Source organism: Choloepus didactylus, chromosome 27, assembly GCF_015220235.1.
Source record: "Choloepus didactylus isolate mChoDid1 chromosome 27, mChoDid1.pri, whole genome shotgun sequence".
Classification (NCBI taxonomy): Eukaryota; Metazoa; Chordata; class Mammalia; order Pilosa; family Megalonychidae; genus Choloepus; species Choloepus didactylus.
The window spans coordinates 5,156,294-5,177,706 of NC_051333.1; the positions used below are offsets into that span (position 1 = coordinate 5,156,294).

The 21,413-nt window shown below is 38.8% G+C and overlaps 1 protein-coding gene across 5 annotated transcripts in view; it reads left to right on the plus strand.

Annotated features, from left to right (window-relative positions):
- Positions 1 to 20,672, plus strand: part of ZNF350 (zinc finger protein 350) — a 38,325-nt gene extending 17,653 nt beyond the window's left edge. For 2 of the 5 annotated variants that reach the window (XM_037819421.1, XM_037819420.1), the window contains exons 2-5: positions 12,591 to 12,803; positions 15,187 to 15,313; positions 15,577 to 15,672; positions 18,085 to 20,672. In XM_037819421.1, coding sequence (XP_037675349.1) covers positions 12,789 to 12,803; positions 15,187 to 15,313; positions 15,577 to 15,672; positions 18,085 to 19,448 — 1,602 coding nt within the window. In that variant the 5' untranslated portion in view covers positions 12,591 to 12,788 and the 3' untranslated portion in view covers positions 19,449 to 20,672. Of the gene's footprint in view, positions 1 to 5,433; positions 5,917 to 12,590; positions 12,804 to 13,834; positions 13,941 to 15,186; positions 15,314 to 15,571; positions 15,673 to 18,084 lie in introns of those variants that run through there. The other 3 variants (XM_037819419.1, XM_037819422.1, XM_037819423.1) reach the window with 3 other exon arrangements.
- Positions 20,673 to 21,413: the final 741 nt, after the last annotated feature.

Here is a 21,413-nt window from a genome sequence, read left to right on the forward strand (position 1 = left end):
TTAAAGTTAACTGTATATTTCTCTTGGTTATTTCCTTTCATGTTTGTTTGACACAAGTAAAAACAACCCTTTTCCTCAATTCTACGATGTGGTGAGAACCATTTCATTCTTCTCTTCTTAGACTTCCTTTAAGAAAAAAAAAAGGATTATTTTTATAACCATATGTATAATAAACAATCTTCTACTGTGGCTGGTGGAACACTGGAGCTATTTTGCGTCTTCTCTGCCAATTATTAAGCGTTCCTGTTACTCCACATTATTGCCAGCAATTCATATTGTCAGTTTTGGATATCAGCAATTCTAGTAGCTGGCTATGTGTATCAAATTTTAGTTTTTGCAATTTCCTAATAAAAAATCATGTTGTCCATCTTTTCACATGCTTGTTTGCTGTTATCTTTTTCAATCAAGTGTCTGAGGTCTTTGCCCATATATAAAACTTGAATTGTTTTATTGCTGTTTTAAGAATTCTTTATATGTTGCGGATACAATTCCTTTATGATATAAATGACTTCCACATATTTCATTAAGTCCCTTACTTGTCTTATCATTGCCTTAACAGTGTCTTCCAGAGGGCATAAGTTTAAAACTTTTTTTATAATGTCCAATCTGTCAATTTTTTCTTTACTGGATCATGCTTTTGATGTTGCATCTAAACTCTCATCATCAAACCCAGGGTCACCCTGATTATCCCCTATGATTTCTTCTAGGGATTTTATCCCTTTACATTTTATATTTATGGATAAGGTCAATTATGGGTTATTTTTATATGAAATGTGAGGAGTGTGTTCAAATTATTTTGCTTTATTTTTTTGTATGTATACCTCCAATTGTTTGAGCACAATTTGTTTAAAAAATCTATCCTTTCTCCATTGAATTGCTTGTGAAACTTTGTCAAAACAGTTGAGTATGTTCATTTGGGTCTTTTTCTGCACTCTGCATTGTGTTCCATTGATCTTTGTGTCTAATCTTTCCCCACTATCAATACCAACTCTAGTTTTATAAATCTTGAAATCAGGGAAGGTGCATTCTCCAAGTTGGTTGTTCTTTGTCAGAAGTGTTTTGGCTAAACTAGTTCCTTTGCCTTTCCATGTAAAATTTAAAATCAGCTTGTCCAATATCTACAGAAAGACTGAGACTTGGATTAAGCTTGCATTGAATCTACAGATTAAGTTGTGAAGAACTGTCATCTTAACAATATTCATGGTTACAATCTGTGAACACTGTATATCTCTCCATTTATTTGGCTATTCATTGATTTGTTTCTTCAGTGTTTTGTATTTTGCAGCATAGAAAACTTGCATATATTTCCTTACATTTATACCTAAGCAGTTCAGTTTTAGGGTAGTAATGTAAATGTTATTAATATTTTTAAATTCTCAAATTTCAATTGTTTGTTGCTGGTTGTGCTGGTTTGAATGTATTATGTCCCCAGAAAAAGCAATATTCTTTGATGCAATCTTGTGAGGCAGACCTATTAGTGGGGATTAGGTTGGAACCTTTTGGTTCAGTGTTTCCATGGCGATGTGACTCAATCAACTGTGGGCAAGACCTTTCATTTGATTATTTCTGTGGAGGTGTTGCCCCACCCATTCAGGGTGGGTCTTTACCGGATCACTGGAGTACTTTAAAAGAGCTGCACAGGCCCAGACACAGAGCAACTGAGAGTGACATTTTGGAGAAGAGCTGCACCTGAGAGACACATTTTGAAGACAGCCATTGGAGGCTGACACTGACATTTTGGAGAAAGTCATTTTGAATCCAGGACTCTGGAGCAGATGCCAGGCACATGCTTTCCTGTGGGAAACTGAGTCTTCCATGTTGCCTGAGGCATATCTAGGGTGGTGGCTTAGAACGCTAAGCCTCAGGCCTGCATGGAACACCATGCGGGCCCGCCCTGTAAAGATATGTGTCTTGTGACTATGATGACAATGTTTACCATTGTCCTAAACCTAGATTGTTCCTTCTGATATGCAACAGGATGTAAACATAGGTATCTGGTGGGCTCTCCCAAGCCTGAGGACATTTAGCATATACTCCCTGATCTTCTGAAATAAATAACTGGAGCAAAGGTGCATTATTGTCCACTTAGCACGAGATGCAGTGGGCCCCCTGCTCCCTTAATTCTTAACTTTGTGTCTGTGTCTCATTTCTGCGCCACCCTGTCAGCAACACCTTCCCAGCTAACAGGTTTTCCGGACACCATTGGCCATCCTTCAGTGAAGGTACCCGACTTTTGTGGCCTTAGGACTGTAACTGTGTAACCAAATAAACCCCTTTTATAAAAGCCAATCCATTTCTGGCATTTTGCATAAAGGCAGCATTAGCAAACTGGACAAGGCTGGAGTATCTTGAAGTGACAGACAGTAAAAGAATTGCTTTAAAGACAAAGCAGCCAATTCAAAGTAATTGTCAATGAAGCCAATTTGAAGTAACTCCCAATGGCTAAAGCTGCAATAATTTGAGCAACAAAATAAATAATGATGCTATTGGGTTATAATCCAAAGTATAATATAAATATCCAAGGTCCTATTGATGTAAAAAAACATATATACTGAATATATAAATAAATAAAGGAGAAAGGACAAATTTTACTTATGGAAATTCTAAATCATATATGTAGATACTTCCCCCTCAGCAGTAGGTGGAGTTTGATTGCCCTCCTGTTGAGTGTGGACTAGACTTAGTGACTCATTTCCAAAGAAGGGTGTATGGAACAAGAAAAATAGTAAACTTGCAGTACAGAAACCTGGTAAACACTATCCTAACCAAGAGATCAATGTTATGCTATTTTGATTTCATGTATCCTTAGATATGGTGTGATGAGAAAGTCACTTCAACTCTGACGTGTTCTTTCCAAAAATGCCAAGTGTAATGAGGAAAACATCAGACAAACTCAAACTGAAGGACATCTACAAAATACCTGACCAGTATCAAAGTCTTAAAAATGAAAAAAGACCAGTAACAGTTTCAGACCAGTGGAATCCAAGGAGACATGATGTCTATGTGCAATACGGTATCCTGGGTTGACTCCTGGGACAGAAAAAGAACATTAGTGGACAAACTTGTGAAATCCAAACAGAATCTGTAATTTAGCCAAGAGTGTTATTTCTTAATTTTGACATGATTATGTAAGATGCTTACATTAGGGGAAGCTGAATGAAGTGTATATGGGAACTTTTTGTATTATCTAAAATTTTTCTAAAATGAGAAGTTTATTTCAAAAATAGGTATAGTTTGATTTTACATTTCATTTTATATATTTTTAGTGGCTGCAATAATATATCAAATGGATCAAATTGTAGCATGGGGATTAGAGTCACATTAAATGTATGCATTAAATTGTAGGGTAATTGACAAACATAAAATATTCAATTATTTTCACATTTATTATGATCCTCTGGTTATCAAAGTTCCTCCCACCACCACCTCCGAGATTTATTGTACCTTTCAAAATGTCTATGTCCCAGGCATCCCCATTTGCTTTAAATCCTAGGTGGTTTGTAAATTTTTCAATTATATTTGTCTTGTTTTTATTCCCTCTGTCTTCATTTTGTCCTGTAGAACAGCCCTTGATTTTTACAGCTTTATAGTTAAAATATACACATAATTATTTACCAGTAGTAAGTTTACAAGTTGATGACATTTAATAAATTTATAGAGATGTGCCGTCATCACAATTCAATTTTTAGAACATTTTCATGACCTACAAAATTAATTGGATGATAGTTTCTTATTGCTGAGTTTTGAGAGTTCTTTATATATTCTGAATACAAGTCCTTTATCAAAGGTATAAAGTGGAAATATTTTCTCCCCAGCAGTGACTGCTCTTTGCATTTTCTTATATGGTGCTTAGAAGCACAAGAGTTTTTAATTTTAAATAAGTCAAATTGTTTTCTTTCATGGCTCATGCATTAAGTGTCTTAGAACCCTTCACCCATGGTCATGAAGATTTATCTCCCATGATTTCTTCACCTTTATATTTATACCTCTTTAATTAGGTCTGTGATCATATTTAATCCTTATTGATCCATATTAATATTTGCATGTGGTTTGAGTTAAGGGTTTTAATTCTTTTTTCTGCAAATGAATATCCAATTATCACAGCACCGTTTATTGAACATGACTATTCCCATTGAATCATCTTGGGACCTTGATCAAAAAGTTATTGACCTTAATATATTTGGACTCTGCTTTGTTTCTGCCTTTTTATAGGTTTCACCCTTCCCATTGGCTTCCAGACTTTTCCTGTCCTTCACTAGTCTCACCTTTAATGGCCTTCCCCAACACCAGATATCCCCTGGGTTCTCCCAGCCTCTCTTTTTCCCCAGTCTCTGATGGCCAGCCTCCTACTGTGCCAGTGTCTCCATACTTTTTCCTTTCCTCAAAAAGCATTTGCTCATTCCCCAAAGTAATTTGGGTGGAGAATAAAAATATATATTTGCCCCCCCCCCCCGAGGAGCTGGGGGAGGATGCAGAGGTGTTGGACTTCCTCACCTGGATGGTTGCTGATGTTCTCACAAACACTGGGGACTGACGGCTTGATATGCTGAGCCCTCTGTCTGGGGCTTACCCCTATGAAGCTTGTTACTGCAAAGGAAAGGCTAACCCTGCTTATAATTGTGCCTAATACTCTCTCCCTGAGTGCCTCTTTCTTGCTTAGATGTGGTCCTCTCTCTCTAACTAAGCCACCTTGGCAGGTGATCTCACTGCCCTCCCTACTATGTGGGACCTGACTCCCAGGGGTGTAAATCTCCCTGGCAACACAGGATATGACTTCTGGGGATGAATCTGGACCCGGCATCGTGGGATTGAGAACATCTTCTTGACCAAACGGGGGATGCGAAATGAAACAAAATAAAGCTTCAGTGGCTGAGAGATTTTAAATGGAGTCAAGAGGTCACTCTGGTGGACATTCTTATTCACTATATAGATTTAACACTTTTTAAGTGTTATTGTATTGGAATAGCTAGAAGTAAATACCTGAAACTACCAAACTCCAACCCAATAGCCTTGACTTGTGAAGACGACTGTATAACAATGTAGATTACAAGGGGTGATAGTGTGATTGTGAAAACCTTGTGGATCGCACTCCCTTTATCCAGCATATGGATGGATGAGTAGATAAATGGGGACAAAAACTAAATGAAAAATAGGGTGGGATGGGGGGATGATTTGGGGGTTCTTTTTTTTATTATTATTCTGATTCTGATTCTGGTATAAGGAAAATGTTCAAAAATAGACTGGGGTGATGAATGCACAACTATATGATGATACTGTGAACAGTTGATTGTACACCATGGATGATTGTATATTATGTGAATATATCTCAATAAAACTGAATTTAAAATCTGGGGGAAAAAAAAGCATTTGCTGCAAGCCATTTTCCGTCAGAAAACATCTGCTCACGGGCCGTTTTGTTTTTTCTCTTCTCAGGAGCGTGTTCTCTGCTGCACTGACGCTTATTTTTAACAAAGTGATGAAGGATGCGGCCATATCACTTCTCTGCTAGCCCGCCGAAAGCAGTTTAGCCCGCGCCATGTTTGCTTTGTATAATCTCGAACCTCTCAAATACCTATCCATTTTCCACAACGATAGCGGTGTCAGGAAACGGAACAGTTTCTTTGGCTTCTCACCTTCCCGGCCATCCTTGGATACTGACCCCGCGAAACGGCCACTTTGCCTCTGTATGTCAGATATTCAAAGATGGCCGCCCCCATTGAGCCATGGCGATTAGGGCGCGGACATATTGCCGCCTAAGAAGCTGCCGGAAATCCGGTTGTCGGTTCTCCTACTCTCTGATATCCTTGTCGGCCGCCGTAGGCGGGTGAGGAATCTGCGTGAACCGTACTGAGTAGGAACTGTTCGCGGAAGTAAGAAAAACGTTTAGGATCTCCTTCTGGGTTGGACGAAAATCAGGTCAGTGTGGTTTTGTCCGTGGATCAGGTGAGGGAGGTCTCTGGAAGTGCTGCAGTGCAGACCCGTGGAGGGCTTGGAACAAGTGCCTGGATGGGGTGTTTCGGGGGAAGCAGTGGGAGCCTGTGACGCGCCTGTCTCAGCGTGGGGTGCTTTGTGGTCAGTACGATGAAAGGACCTTAGACTGTGATCCGGTCTCGGGGTATGGGTTCTTTTCATGATCGCTCTGCCTGTGGCGTTGGAGCTGGTATTTGCGATGAACGCGCTGTCCGTCTCGGGATTTCACATGGAGCGCAGGGTTAGTTGGAGCCGGGAGTATGATCATCGTACTGGGGTGGGTGACTGGTCCAGATTTCCGTTTAATAGGGGTGCTGTGTGGTCAGTGTCTGTGGTACTGATGCTTGTGAGAGCTGACTCCGTAGAAGCCCAGGACCTCTGGCTAGTAGTTGAGTTGAGGTTCGAACCTCGGCTACTTCGAATCTCAGAAGGTTGTACAGCGCGGCGCAGTACTTTGAAACGCGTTATCCGGGATTTGGCTAACTATAAACTGAGGAACTAATCCGGCCATGCACCTCGGTTTCCGTACTGTTTATGGCTGCTGCAAAGGCAGAGTTAAATCTTTGTGACAGAGACCTACGTTCCTCAAAACCGAAAATGTATATCTGTCCCTTTACAGAAAAGCTCTCACTTCTTACATCTCAGTATCGTAGCAGGCGCTTTTGGTTACCTGCTTGTCATACAGTCACACTTTCTACTTCAAGTATTCATCTCTCTGGGAAGGTGACCCACATCCCAGTTAACCAGTAATTTCCTGGTTGTTCTTTGCCAGTCGTAGTAGTGCCAGTTCCCATAGGTAATTATAGGATTGGCATGGAAATGAGCTTAGGTATATGGTGCAGTTCTAGCCAACTATATGTGTGGAAATCTGCCTGGAGGTTTTTGGGGGAGGATTTTTGCTTTTAAATAGATAATTCCTTGAATCTCTTTTTCCTTATAGATGGTTATACTTTCCGAAAATCACCTTAATTTTCTGTCCTACTTTCTAACATTTATACCTTATTCTTATCTTAATATATTGGCTTGGATCTCAAATACAAAGTAGGAACACAGTGGGCATTTTTTTCTTGTTGACTACCCAGATAATTCACCTGCTATATTGTCTGGAGTTAACATCTTCCAGGAAGTAGGATCATAAAATTATGAATTCATCCAGAATTTCGAATTGAATGACAAAGATAGTATTCTTTCAAGGCTAAAATAACTCTATTTTATCCGAGCCATTTCTCATTTATTCCTTATAGTCTTTATTTGTGCTGCTTCTCTTTCTCTTTTGATTGTCTACAAATGTCTATATGTTATTGTTTATTTAAAAGAACAAGTTTTTTTGGTCATGGAGCCCCTTCCATTTCTTTGTTACCTTTCTAAATTTAACCTTTTTAAAAAAAAAACAATTTAATTATTATAAAGGTAATATACATCTAACCAACCATTGCCAAGGCCAGGAAGGTGAACATTTCTTGTGGTGATCTGTGAGCCCCTTTCTAATAATCATATCCTCACATCCAAAACTAATTACTGTGAGAAACAAGCACTATTCCTAAAAAGGAATAAATGCTCACCCGATTGTGGAGAAGAAAAGAATTTGTTCACTATCTTTCAAGGATGGGTGCCCAACCCAAATGTGGGGGTTGGCACACAGAACAATAGACCCAGCAGTATTTATTCCCTTTGCCTAACTGCAAGTCCCTCAGCTGTTTCTCCAGTGGCTGGATACTTCAGAGGTTACATTCTATTTGACAAGCCTAACTAGCCCGCCCAAATTTGAAACATTTGAAAAAAGTCTGGCAAACTTGAAACATTTGAAACAAGTCTCCACTCCTCTTTCCTTTGTTCTTTAACTGCAGAGCCAGTCTGAGCTAGTTTGGTAACAACTTATGAAGCTATTTTAGGAAACTCTACCGCCACCCCACCCCCCAGTCTCTGCCTTGCAAGGACAGTGGCTGGATAAACAGGAGGACCGGCCACTGATTATAGCTTGGCTTCTTGACCCTCTGCCATTCCCCTGAGCTGCCCCCACCCTGTGTGAAAGCTAAACTTAAATCAAATTCTCACATTACCCATCCTCTCCAAAGCAACTACTTCCAGTCTTTTTAAAAATACATTTACCATGTATTTAATCCTTCCTAATCATAAGTTATTTAGACTTGCCTGTTTTAAATTGTGTGTAGATGGAATTGTACATAATTCATTTTTTGTGTCAGGCTTCTTTTGCTCTATATTACATTTATGAAATTATGTATTATATATGTAATATGCATAATATATATTGTATATCTATGTTGTTGGACATAGTTGCATTTTCTTTGCTCTGTAACAAAGGTCAGTAAACTTTTTCTGTGCATGGCTAGGTATTAAATATTTTAGGCTTTGCAAACCTGATACAGTCTCTCACATACTCCTTTTTTATTTTTGTTTTTTTTAAATAATCTTTAAAACTGTGAGAAGTATCCTTAGTTTGCAGGCTGCTCAATGGTTATAGTTGCTCTTGGCACTTTTGAATATGTAACAATTTGAATGTATAAACATTCATGTTTGAATGTATAACAGTGTTTGCTAATTTTACTATACATTTGTGCTGTTTGCAGTTTGGGCTATTATGAATAATGCTGCTATGAAAATTCTTTTGTCTTTTGGTTCGAATGTGCACTCATTTTGGGGGGATATGTACCTAATCATACTTCAGGGTGAAATTGCTATGTCATTGGGTGTATGTAACTTTAACCTCAATAGATGATGCTATACTGTTTTACAGTTCTTACGACAGAATATCATTAGCTTTATAGTTAATGCTTCATGTGTCCTGTTTAAAATATGTTTCCATACCCTAAAATCATGGAGAAATTCTATATTTTCTTGTCCCATCTTTATTGATTTGACTTTCCCATTGAGATGGACAGTTGACCTTGAACTGATTTTCATGTATGTTTGTGAGATGAGCATCAACCTTCGTTTTCTTTGTGGGTTTTTTTTTTGCGCACATGAATTGTCTGAGCACCATTTATTGAAATGAATCTTTTACCCACCTCTCTTCAGTGCCACCATTGTCATAAATCAAGTTTCTAGGTAGACTTGAGTTGGTTTATGGGCCTTTTTGTCTGTCCTTGTACTGATACATTACTGTCCTACTTAATGTCCTGATAACTGATAAAGTCTTTCAACTTTTTTTTTGAAGGGTGTTTTGTTTTATGATCAGTTGGGGATTTTGATTGGAATTTCATTGCATCTGGGAGACTTGATATCTTTAAAGTGCTTACTTTTCAATCTCATCTTCGTGATCCATCTTTCCATTTGTATAGGTTTGTTAAAATTTTCTAAACATTTCTTCCTAATTTTTAAAAACATTTTTTATTTTCTTCTAAATGACATTGTAAATTTCATTTTTTGGTGGTATTTAGAAATGCAACTGGTTATTTTTGTTTTATTTAATAAACTCACTCATTAATTTTAATCATTTATATCTAGGTTTTTTCCTTGGTCTTTCTAAATCTACCGTCTTATTAGCTATAGATGATAAAAATTTTATTTCTTTTCCAGTCCTTATGCTTTTCATTCATTTTTCTGATTTATTGCACTTGCTAAGACCTCAAGTACGTGATTGAATAGAGTAGTATTTCCAGATATCCTTCCATTCCTCCTGTTCAGGAAGGAAAATCTTTCATTGTTATACCAATTATAGATTATAAGATAACTCTTGACCACAGTTTTCTTCTATTTCTAGTTTGCTAAGAGGTTTATTTCTTTTTTATTTTGCAAGTGTTAATTACATTGATTTTTTTTTGATGTTTAACAACATTGTGTTCCTTGGTTGATTCTAACTTGGTCATGAAGTATTGTTGTTTTATATATTGCTAGACTGAGTTTATTAATGTTTTGGTGACAGTATTTTCATCTTGATCAAGATTGGCTACTTGCTTACCCTTTTTGCTTTGTTCTTGATTGTGTTTTGGTGTGAAGCCTCACAAAACAATTTGTGACGTTTCCTTGTTTTTTTATCCTCTTGAAAAGTTTGTGTAAGATTTAGTGTTATTACCTCCTTAAATGTTGATAGACTACACCAGTCTAGCCAATTGGATCTGAAATTTTCTTTAGGGGAATGGTTTTGAAAAGTAACATTTTCCTAAAATTTTGTAACTTCCATGTAAATTTTCAAATGTATTGGTTGCTTATAATAGCCTCAAACCATCTTTCTATTTCTGCAACATCTCTACTGGGGTCCTTTTTTTTTTCATGGTTGTTTGCAGTGCCAATTTGATAATTTTTTTTCCAGATCTGTCAACATTTTTCACTGTTTTTTTTGTTGCATTAATTGCCATTCTTTAGCATGTCATTCCTTATATTTTCTTTGGATGTTAAAATTTATTTTCTACAAATAAGATAGATTTGACCCTCAGCCTTTGTGGGTTTGTTTACTATGTGTGTTTTAATGGTGTAAATTTCCCTTTATGCACAGCTTTGGTTCCACTTCATAGGTTTTTGACATTGCTTTTTCATTGTATTTCCCTTAAAAGTACTTTCTAATATGCATTATGAGTTCTTTTACCCCTATTATTTTGAAGTGCTGTGCTTAATTTCTAAATATATAGGTATTTTCCAGTTACTTTTGTTACTGTTTCTGGCTTAATTTTACTGTGGTCAGATAACTCTGTATGATTTCAATCCTTTGAAATTTGTTGATACTTCTGTATGGTACAGCATATAGTCAATAGTTGAAAGTGCTGCATTCTCTTACTTGCAAAGACTATGTATTCCATTGGGTGCAATGTTTAATGCATATCGGTAAAATCAAGTTGACTTCTTGTGTTTAAATCTTTTTTTCAGTGACTTGAATGATTTGGTGGGGGGGGAGTGGATCCTGTTTCTCTCCGTTACTGCGAGAAGTGTGTTAAAATCTGATGCTATTTCTCTGAATTTGTTGCTTTCTCCTTATTGTTTTGTTCATTTTTGCTGTATATATTTCAAGACTATATTGGTAGGTGCATAGAAGTTGGTGAATTGAACTTCATCAGAGAGATTTGTTTCTCTTTTTCATAATTCATTTGGCTTTCAGGTCAGTTTTGTCTGAGAATATAGTGATAGCGGGTTTTTTTTTATTATTACTTGTTTCAGTTTGCTAAAGCTGCCAGAATTCAGTATAACAGAAATGCATTGGCTTTTTCGTTGGAAGTTTATTAGGTTGCAGATTTACAGTTCTAAGACATAAAATGTCCAAATTAAGGCATCAAGAGGTAGAAGCCTTCTCTGAGGAAAGGCTGATGTAATCTGGGAAGGCACATGCCAAAGTCTGCTGATCCTTCTTTCTCGGCTTCTGATTTCAATGACTCTCTCAATTCCTGTGTGTCCCTGCTTGTTTCTCTCAGGGTATTTCTCTCTAAGCATCTTGGGTGCTCTCTTAGCTTCTCCAGGGCAAACTCTGGATTTCATCTCTTAGCTTCTCTCCTGGTTCTGGTTTCATTGGCTGAATCCAAAATGTCTCACAGCTTCTGTCTCTCTTAGCTTCTGTGAACTCTCTTTCTCCATGAGCTCTCTTAAAGGACTCCAGTAAAGGATTAAGACCCAACTTGTATTGGGTGGGTCACATCTCCATGGAAACAACCCTATCAGAAGGTCCCACCCACAAATAGGTCTGCCTCTACGAAACTGGATTAAAAAAACATAGGCTTTTCTGGGGTACATAATAGATCCAAATCAGCACATTACTCTTCCATGGTGTATCTTTTTCCAGTCTTTTACTTTCAAAATTATTATGTCCTTATGTTTCAGATGTAGCACATATAACAACGTGGTATTGAATTTTAACTTTTAATCCAATCTGACAGATATGAGGCATTTATATTTAATGTAACTAACAGGAGTCCTTGTTCTGTTTATATTTAATGTAATTCTTAATATATTTGTTTTAAAAGAATCATCTTACTAAATGCATTGTACTTATCCCACCTACTCTCTATTCCTTATTATCACTTCTTGCCTCCTTTTGGATGAGTTTCTTTCTATATTTCCCCCTTCTGTTAATATGGAAATTATGTACATTTAAAAAACTGTTAGTTTCAGTAGTTACACAAGAATGCACATATAGCATGCAGTCTTTATTTGTCAAAGTCTTAGGTTAATTGGTACTTTTATACTCTTTGCAGACAATATATGCAAAGACTATTCTAATACTCTTTGTTAAGACAATCCTATTGTCTATTGAAGGCCCCGTACAATTGCCTTCATACCGAAGTGCACCCTCAAGTTGTACAGAGACTTGTGAAGAGGTGCAGAAGCACACATAGCTTAATGGAAAATTATGCCCAGATCCTTTCCTTCCATGTGGTCTCTTTCTTAAAACTGATCGCCTGAGAACTTACCTGCTGCTGAGATATAATGCTGTGCTGGGTCTCCTTTCCCACCTCCACTTTCACAGCCTCCCCACTTCCACTTCACAGAAGAAAAGTATGCCTCTACCACATTCAGAATCTTTTAAGTCTTATTACCTATAAATATAAAATCTTCGGTCCCTAAATAAAGGGACAGTTAGGAATATCGGGGGCCTTGGATAAAGGTAAATGTCTCAGAGCAATGACAACCTCTGGGCCCAGAGGGAATGTACCACTCAAAGGGAATTTTCTCTTTAGCCCACAGGTCCTAACTTCCCCCCTGGAGCAAGAGAATCAAGTGAAAAGAGGAGGAGGAAATTCCAGGATTTGGGTATCTTCATTTCTAGGGACACACTTGACTGGAGACTAAGATTTCTTTCCAGAAATTAGAGCAGATCCAGAAGAAACGACGACAGAGCATCTCAGCTACTGGCCATTGCCTGAGAACAGAAGAAAATGATCAATGCCCAGGTGACTTTGGGTTTGTTTTATTCTTTCCTTTATTGCCTAATGAATTTGTAGAGGCCCATAAAAAAATCAGTTCAGTTAATTTGAAAATATAAATTTGGAACAGCAGATTCTAGAGAGAAATAAACTTAGATTCTAACTTCAGCAACAGAATAGGCTCAGGAATATATTGTCCATAAGATTAATGCTAACTGACTAATGTTGGAACATAAAGTATGACTGGAGGATCCTATGGGTTCCATTAGCTGTCAACTTCAATTACTTTCTCCAACAGTCAATATAACAAGAGATTCAGCATAATTTACATGAAATGTATTGACTTTGAGGAGAAAGCAGATCCTTTCCTTGGAGGGTATCAGTATTCCATGGTACTTTGGCCTCAGACGATTTGACTGTTCTTCCCAGATAGCATTTGATGGATGGCATCCTGCACGATAGCCTTCTCATAAATGCAAAAGCAGGTCTCCTTTGGCTGTTTCTTCCAGGGTTCTTCAGTGACCCTTGTAGGGACAGACCAAGCAAACTCTGTGGACACAGGGGACCAACTCAAGCTAACTCATGGTCTCAGCCTGGTTGTAGTATGGGTTTATTCAGGAATAAACCTAAATATCCTCAGAAAATGGAAAGATTGTACAGCTTTCAAAGAGTTTTCAGTGAACAGGTAGCTGAACTGGTATTTTGAGGACAGATTTGTAGTTAAGAAAAGGGTTGGAATCAGCTTTTTCCAAACTCCTGTAAATGCTGATATTTTGACCTCTTCCCATGAATCCTGAATGTTCTTAATGACATCTAGAATGGTGAATCCTTTCCAGAAGGTTTTCCCATTTGCTTTGCCCAGATCCATCAGAAGAATCTCTGTCTATAGCAGCTATAGCCTTACGAAGATCCTTCCTTTCACTTGAACACCGAGAGGCCGTGGTAGGGTTATTAATTGGCCTAACTTCAAGATTATTGTGTTTCAGGGAATAGGGAGGCCCGAGGAGAGGGAGAGAGACAAGGAACAGCTGGTCGCCGGAGCAGTCAGAACACATACAGCATTTATTGATTAAGTTCACCATCTTAAATGGTCACAGTTTGTGGCACCCCAAAACAATTACAATAGTAACATCAAAGATCACTGATCACAGATCACGATAACAGGTATAATAATAATGAAAAGGTTTGCTGTATTGCAAGAATTACCAAAATGTGACAACATGCCATTTAGAAAAATGGCACCAGTAGACTTGTTGATGCAGAGTTGCCACAAACATTCAATTTGTAAAAAACGTGATATCTGTGAAATGCAATAAAGTGAAGCATAAATATAACAAGTTACGCTTATATTATGTTTCAGCCTGATGGGTCTAGGTGTATAATTCCTGCTCAGAATTTGTTGGGTTTCCGGAGTCTGTGGTTGGGGTATTTAATCAGTTCTGAAAATTTCTCACCTTTTAGATCTTTGGATATGGCTTCTCTGTTCCCTGTGTTTTCTCTTTCAGAATTTATAAATAGTCACGTTAGACCTCACTGTCCTCCATGTTTGTTAGCCTCTTCTTTATATTTTCTATCTCTGTTTCTCTGTGTAAACTTTTGGATAATTTCTTCAATCATACATTACAATTCACTGATTATCTTAGTGTCTCTCATATGCTGCCAACCTGCCTTAATGTACATATGTGTGTGTGTACATACAAATATATATATGCACACACAACACACATATATGTATACCCTCTGCCCCCCATATATATTTTTTTCTGACTTATTTTTCCCAAATATGTCTGTTCATCTTTTTTAGTCTCTTGTTCTTTAAACATTTTCAGTAGTTTCTGTTATTCCTTTCAGCATGCCAAACATGGATAGTGAACATGTAGTTTCTTGTAATTCTGGCATCTGGAGTCACAGTAGCTTCTGACATTGGCTGTGAAGGCTTGTGTTGAATGTAGAAGCGTGTTTTCTTCTTCCTGATGTCACTAGCATATGTCTGTCATTTAGCAGGTAGGGGCCATATTTATGTGTGTGTGGGTGTGTATAATGTGAATATGAGAGATGTTTCTAGGTAGTAAGAGGATTTAAGTGCTACATACTATAGAAACATGTAATTTTATGAATAGTTGGGTGACTCGATGCACAATTACTGAATATTATTAAGATTTTGCTTCTTCCACAATCGATTAATAAAAAACAACCCTAGGTATATAGATGCAGCCTATATAGAGGAGATGAGGAGAACAACTTCCTTTATGTTTCCTCCATATGATCAAAAGGAAATCACTTGGAGTTATATGGAAATGCTGTGCTTTCTACATGGTTTTTCTGTAAACTTACAAACTGCTCTAAAAAAATAAAAGAACAGAAAAATAAAAGGGAAATAATTTCATTAAAGAGGACCATGTTATTACAGGAATTGCTGACGTTGGAGGACGTGGCTGTGCAGTTCACCTGGGAGGAGTGGCAGCTGCTGGGCCCTGCTCAGAAGGACTTGTTCCTGGACGTGATGTTGGAGAACTATAGCAACCTGGTGTCGCTGGGTGAGGACAGCTCCTCTGTGTCACTTAGAGTCGGGGGCCTCTCTTGTCTCAGCTGCTGAAAGCTTTGGAGCATCTGCAATGCTCTGTAGGAGTAGATGCTTTCTGGCCCCAGATAAATGTCTATATTTTCCCTTTTCCTGGGAGAAAAGCCTTTACTTTGTGGGTGTGACAAATGCTTTGTCCTCAGATGTAACATGCTGTAGTCTTTATAGCCCTCAAGCCCAGATGGTGTGTCTAAGTTGTGTATCATTTCCCAAGAACAGGTTATCAAATTAGCAAACCAGTTGTACTCTCTAAGTTGGAACGAGGTGAACAACCATGGACGATAAGAGAAGAAATCCATCGTGGGTCTCATGCAGGTGAGTAAGAAAACCAGCAAGGGGGGAAGGCTTTGGAAGTCATTCTAGTCAGTCAGAGAAGGCATCACAGCTAAGAAGGGTGTCTGAGGATACATAAACAGCGTCCCCACCTCTCTCTCTCCTGATGTGAGACTTCTTTATTGTTTTGTAGGAGACTAGAGAAAAATATACCCCTTGATCTCTTCTGGGATCTGAAGAGATCTGTTTATTTTGTCTACATCTTGATTTTTTGGGTTGATTTGTTTGCAAAGTTTTCTTCTTCCTAGGCTTCACAAATCTTTCCCTTCTTTATATCCTTCACCTCTCTTGCTGTGAAATTCTATCTTTCAGTCTTCTCTCCAAAGAGAAAATTTTGCATTCATTGCTAACTTCTGACTCCTACACCTTCCTACACCATTGGGTAATACAATTTCCCTTTCTAAAATCCAACCCCACTTAGATGTTATGCCCCCACAGTAAAGTGGTTATTCACTGTGCATTTATCTGGCCACTTAGTTTCTCTTTTTGCCCACTCTGAGGTTCTCAGGGGTTCTGTTTTGCATTTTCTCAACTGTTCTCCTAACCCATCAAAGTTTCCTTCCTTCAAATGAGTTAAGCACCTTTTGGTTTTGCAGGAGACTCCCAAATTGACATCTGCCTTAGTATTGTCTAACATAAGCTTTAGTTTATGTTTTAGTTGTCTGAACAGCTCTTATTTTTCTAATTGCTGCCCTGCATATATGGAATGTTTTTTGATATTACCCTTTTTTGTGCAGTTGTTTTGGCCCCAGGAAAATGCTTTCTGTTTCCTCTTCCTTCTCAGGGAATGTTGATCTGCTCTGTTTTTTATTTGCCTATATATGTTCTTAATGCTCTTTTTGTTACCTCTAGCAACTTTTCCTGGAGGTTAAAGTTATTCTGGGAAGACGGTCCCCTCAGAGAGGATCTATCCCAGTCAGTTTTTCCCAGACAAAATAGGTCCAGGTCTCGTGAAGGGGGTGTAGATCAGTATCAACGTTCCCTGGAGGATGAGACCCAGCAGGGTGCTGGTCTTTCCTGTGAAGCTTCCTGATTCTGTGCTTTTCCTGTCCTGCCCAGCACTTGGTGCCTGTCTGCTTGCTGCTCCCCACAGGCCTAAGATGTTCCTGTGCCTTTAAATCTCAGCGGATCCTGCCCCTGCCTGGAGTATGGTTGAGACAGAGGCTGAGGGGAAGGTGGGCTTAAATTATTTCAATTTTCCCAGCTCCTGGGGTCTAAATTCGCTAAATAACAGTCACTGCCTGTGCTGGGACTTGCTCCCTCCTCTTTTCTTGGTGAGGAGCTGCTCTTTAGCCCCCTGTTCCCTGCAGGCTGGAAAAGTTACAGGACTTCCAAGCAGCCCCACTTCCACTCCTGCTGGAGCACGTTCTTCAGACATGCTGGACTCCGCTTTTTATAGGTTGAAACTGTTGCTGATACCAGCCCGTGGGGTCTAAATTCTCTGAATGAGAGCTGCCACTTGTGTTGGGCCCTTCACCCTCCTTCCCCCTTTTTCTTGGGAAAGATACGCCCTCTAGGGAGCTCTGTCCTCCACCTGATTAGTTATTTTGTTTCTCAGTGAACCCTACTTCCATCCCTGCCTGGGGCAGGTCTGAAAATGGAGAATGCTGGCTGCTTTCTTTAATGGGCCGCTTAAAGAAAAAAGAAGGGAAAGTAAAAAAAAAAAAAAAAAAAAGACTGTTCTCAGAGCTAGAGCTGGTCCCCAGCCCCCTAGGCTCACCAATCAAGAGCCAGAGTTGGTACTTTTTCTTGGGGCACAGCCCTTTTCCAGCAGTCTGAGCTCAGCCAACTCCAGAAGCCTCTGTTTTTTCTCAAGAGCTCTTCTTACCCCCTGCTCAGAGTGGGGCTGAAATAGAACTCCCAGTTTCTTTATTATTTATATTATAAATTTATCTATGCTTGGAACTCGTATTCAGCAGTCCAAATTAGTTAATCAAATCCACAATTAGAGCCTGGCTGAGCTCCCTTTCCCTTGCTCTTAGTAGATAGGGCTTCTGTTTCCCACAGGGAGTGACTCCTAGTCAGCCTGCTGTGTCAGTGGAGAAGGGGGGCAGCACCTCCACAGCATGGAGGGCTTTACTTACAGCTACAGTTTATCAGTCTGGTGTTTTCACTTGCTCCCGGCTAGTGCAGGATGTGCGTCTGGTCTTCAAAGTCCTCCAAACAGTTGTTTCAGACATTTCCTGGCTATTATCAGCTGCCCTGGAGGATGGGGACTAAACCCTACACCTTCCTATGCTGCCATCTTTGCCAGCCTTCACCCAAACATGGAATTTTATTTACACTCATATCATAGGTTTGTCACTAAAGAGCCACCTCACGTCAAAGCCTTTTTTAAAAGTGTTTATTTCAAATCAATATGATGAAGGGATTCATTGTTCTGTTCTTTCCTAGAAATCTGGAAAGTTGATGATCATCAGCTGACAGACTTGCAAAATGAAAGCATGATATATGGAATGGAACAATGCCATGAGCATAATGCATTTGAAAATATTGCTCATCGGAGCAATACTCATTTTTCTTCAAGGCAAAATCATGATGTGTCTCATTTACATGGAAAAACTGTGAATTCACATTTAACGTTAGTCAACCAGTGCAGAAGCTATAAAACAAAGAACTCTGCTGAGTTTAATTCAGATGGGAAGTCATTTCTCCACGCTAACCATGAACAATTTCATACTAAAATTAAATTTCCTGAAAATCAAAAACCCATTGGTACTAAGTCCCAATTTATTAAGCATCAGAAAACCCACAAAATAGAGAAACCTCATGTGTGTAGTGAATGTGGGAAAGCCTTCACCAAGAAGTCTTGGCTCACTGATCATCAGATCATTCATACAGGAGAAAAACCTCATAGATGCAGTTTATGTGGGAAAGCATTTTCCAGAAAGTTCATGCTCACTGAACATCAGAGAACTCATACAGGAGAAAAACCTTACGAATGCACTGAATGTGGCAAAGCCTTTCTCAAGAAATCGCGGCTCAATATACATCAGAAAACTCACACAGGAGAAAAGCCTTATATATGTAGTGAATGTGGAAAAGGCTTCATCCAGAAGGGAAATCTGATTGTGCATCAACGAATTCATACAGGCGAGAAACCTTACATATGCAATGAATGTGGAAAAGGCTTCATCCAGAAGTCATGCCTTATAGGACATCAGCGGTTTCACACAGGAAAGACTCCCTTTGTATGCAGTGAATGTGGTAAGTCTTGCTCCCAGAAGTCAGGTCTCATTAAACATCAAAGAATTCACACAGGAGAGAAACCCTTTGAATGCGGGGAATGTGGGAAAGCCTTTACCACAAAGCAAAAGCTCATTGTACATCAAAGAAGTCATACAGGAGAGAGACCCTATGGCTGCAAGGAGTGTGGGAAAGCTTTTGCCTACATGTCTTGCCTTGTTAAACATAAGAGAATACACACAAGAGAGAAATGTATAGATTCGGCAAAGGTAGAAGATCCTTCCACAGAGAAACACGGTTCATTGCATACCAGTGATCTCAGGCAGGAGAAAAACTCTGCTAATACAGTGACTGTGCAGCTGCCTTCAGTGACCCCTCAGACATCATTAAACATCAGTGGGCTTCTGGCAAATAGGAATGTCATTCTCGTGGGACAGCCTGTTGCTGGATGTGCACCCTCAGGAGAAAACAGAGAGTTTGCCCAGGAAAGAAATGTAACAAATGCCGTGAATGTGGTAGTGCCTTCAGTAATCAATTATGTCTTATTTTACGTCACAGAAAACTGTAGGTAAAACTCAGATACATTCAATGTGGAAAAGGTTTACTAGCTCATATGGCTGAAAAGTGTATACTGAGAGAAATTGTGTGAACACAAAGACTGGGAAAGCCTCACACACTCATCCTCTGTAAATAAATGCATTTATACAGAGACATAATCCGATGTTAACCCAAACACATAAACATCATTTGCTCTGTGGTGCCAATTAAATGAATGAACAAAGTCTTGAGTTCATCTAAGTGGAGGAGATAAACACTGTGAATTTATAAAACTGATAAGGTAATTGATAACCAGAATGTTGCTATAAATGGAAAACCACATAGGATGTGGTTGGTGGGAAAGGGGCAATACTGAATTGGTGGAATTTAGAGCACATACGTATCAATTCAGTTTCCTCAGACCAGTGCAAAGGATTAATTGAAAACTGGAATGTGTACCTTAAACTTTTAGACTCTGTATTATGCAGAGGGACCTCTGGAGCAGTAGCCTCATATTTAGTCCATTCATTCATTTAATTAATATTTGTCAAATACTTCCATTGGACTTGGTCCTGTTCCAGAGGCTGAGGATACAGTGATGAACAAACAGAACAAACCCATGCTGTCCTGAAGAGGACTTTGAGTTATTTGGATTATGTTTAAGTGGTATCTTTATAGTTCAGCTAGTCTAGTCAGAGGAGTTAAGTGTCTACACCAGGTGCAGAGGACATGGAGTGATTGGTTTAAGATTTGGTTAGAATTTATAGGAGTTAGATAATCCTAAAAAATTCTTTTGATAATTTCTTGTTCAAGGGGCATATATTATTATTTCAAGGGTCAGGGAAAGGACTTCTAATGGTACTTAAGCACCCTAGGACATAAACAAGTTATTTTTTTAATACCCAAGAAGATTATAAATATCTTGATCATTTGGGTGACTATTTAAATTTTAACATTTGAAAAATTAGAATCACATAAAATTTAAAATTCAGTTCCTCAGAAACACTAGCCACATTTCAAGTGCTGAGTAGTCATATGTGATTACTAGCTATGGAACTGGACCACACAGAAAGAGAGCAAAACTTTTCAGCTCATTATATGGCTGGAAAGCATATACTGAGAGATGTCTCCATCATCATTTCCATCATCCCAGGAAATTATGTTGGAGAGCACTGGTTTACTTGATTTTATATTCCCCAGAAATATAAAATCAAAAGTGATTATATATTGAAAAATAAATACAGAAAAATAAAACTATATATTGGTTTGGAAAGTGAATGTGTGAGCTCGGCAATTATCGATCACAATATTTTGGCATTGAATATGAGCTATTGGAAGTAGGTTCTAAAGAAGGTAATTGTCCCCCAAAATATTTTTAAGGTGTGATTAGAGAGACTCAGTGACTGAATATAAAAGGGATAGAGCAGGAAAGGAAATAGATCCCCAGAATAAAAATTAAAAGGAGGGTAGAACTTTCAGTCTCTAAGAATGGATGAGAATATTGGAAATAGGAGGAAGTGAGATTGTTTTAGGCTGTTTCAGAAATGAACCCCTATATTTGTTCACAGGCCTGTCACCCTGAGAATTTCCACTATTTTGAAGCTATCTTGCCAGAAGCTTGCAAAAAAATGCAATTTCCTGCGTCACACCTCAGACCTCCTAAAGCAGAACCACTGGGGTGAGGGCCCAGGACTCTGCATTTTGAACAAGGGCTCTCCGATGCACACTTAATGTTGAACATCTGCCTCCTAAATCCTGGGTTAGCACTCCACACTGTTAACAGCATTGATTCAAGGCAGATACTCTTCAGCAAAGAATCAGAAATGGCTGCTCCATCCAGGCCCTCAGCTCTCCTCCACTTCCTGTCTTGTTAATCTGCGCTGCCTGCATGGCAAGAACAGATTGTTGCACTCCCTGAACTGATCAGTCAGGATCCCCAGGTGGGTTGGCTAGCCCTGTTCTGAGCCCAGAGGACTAGATGCTGACCTCAACTCAGAGCT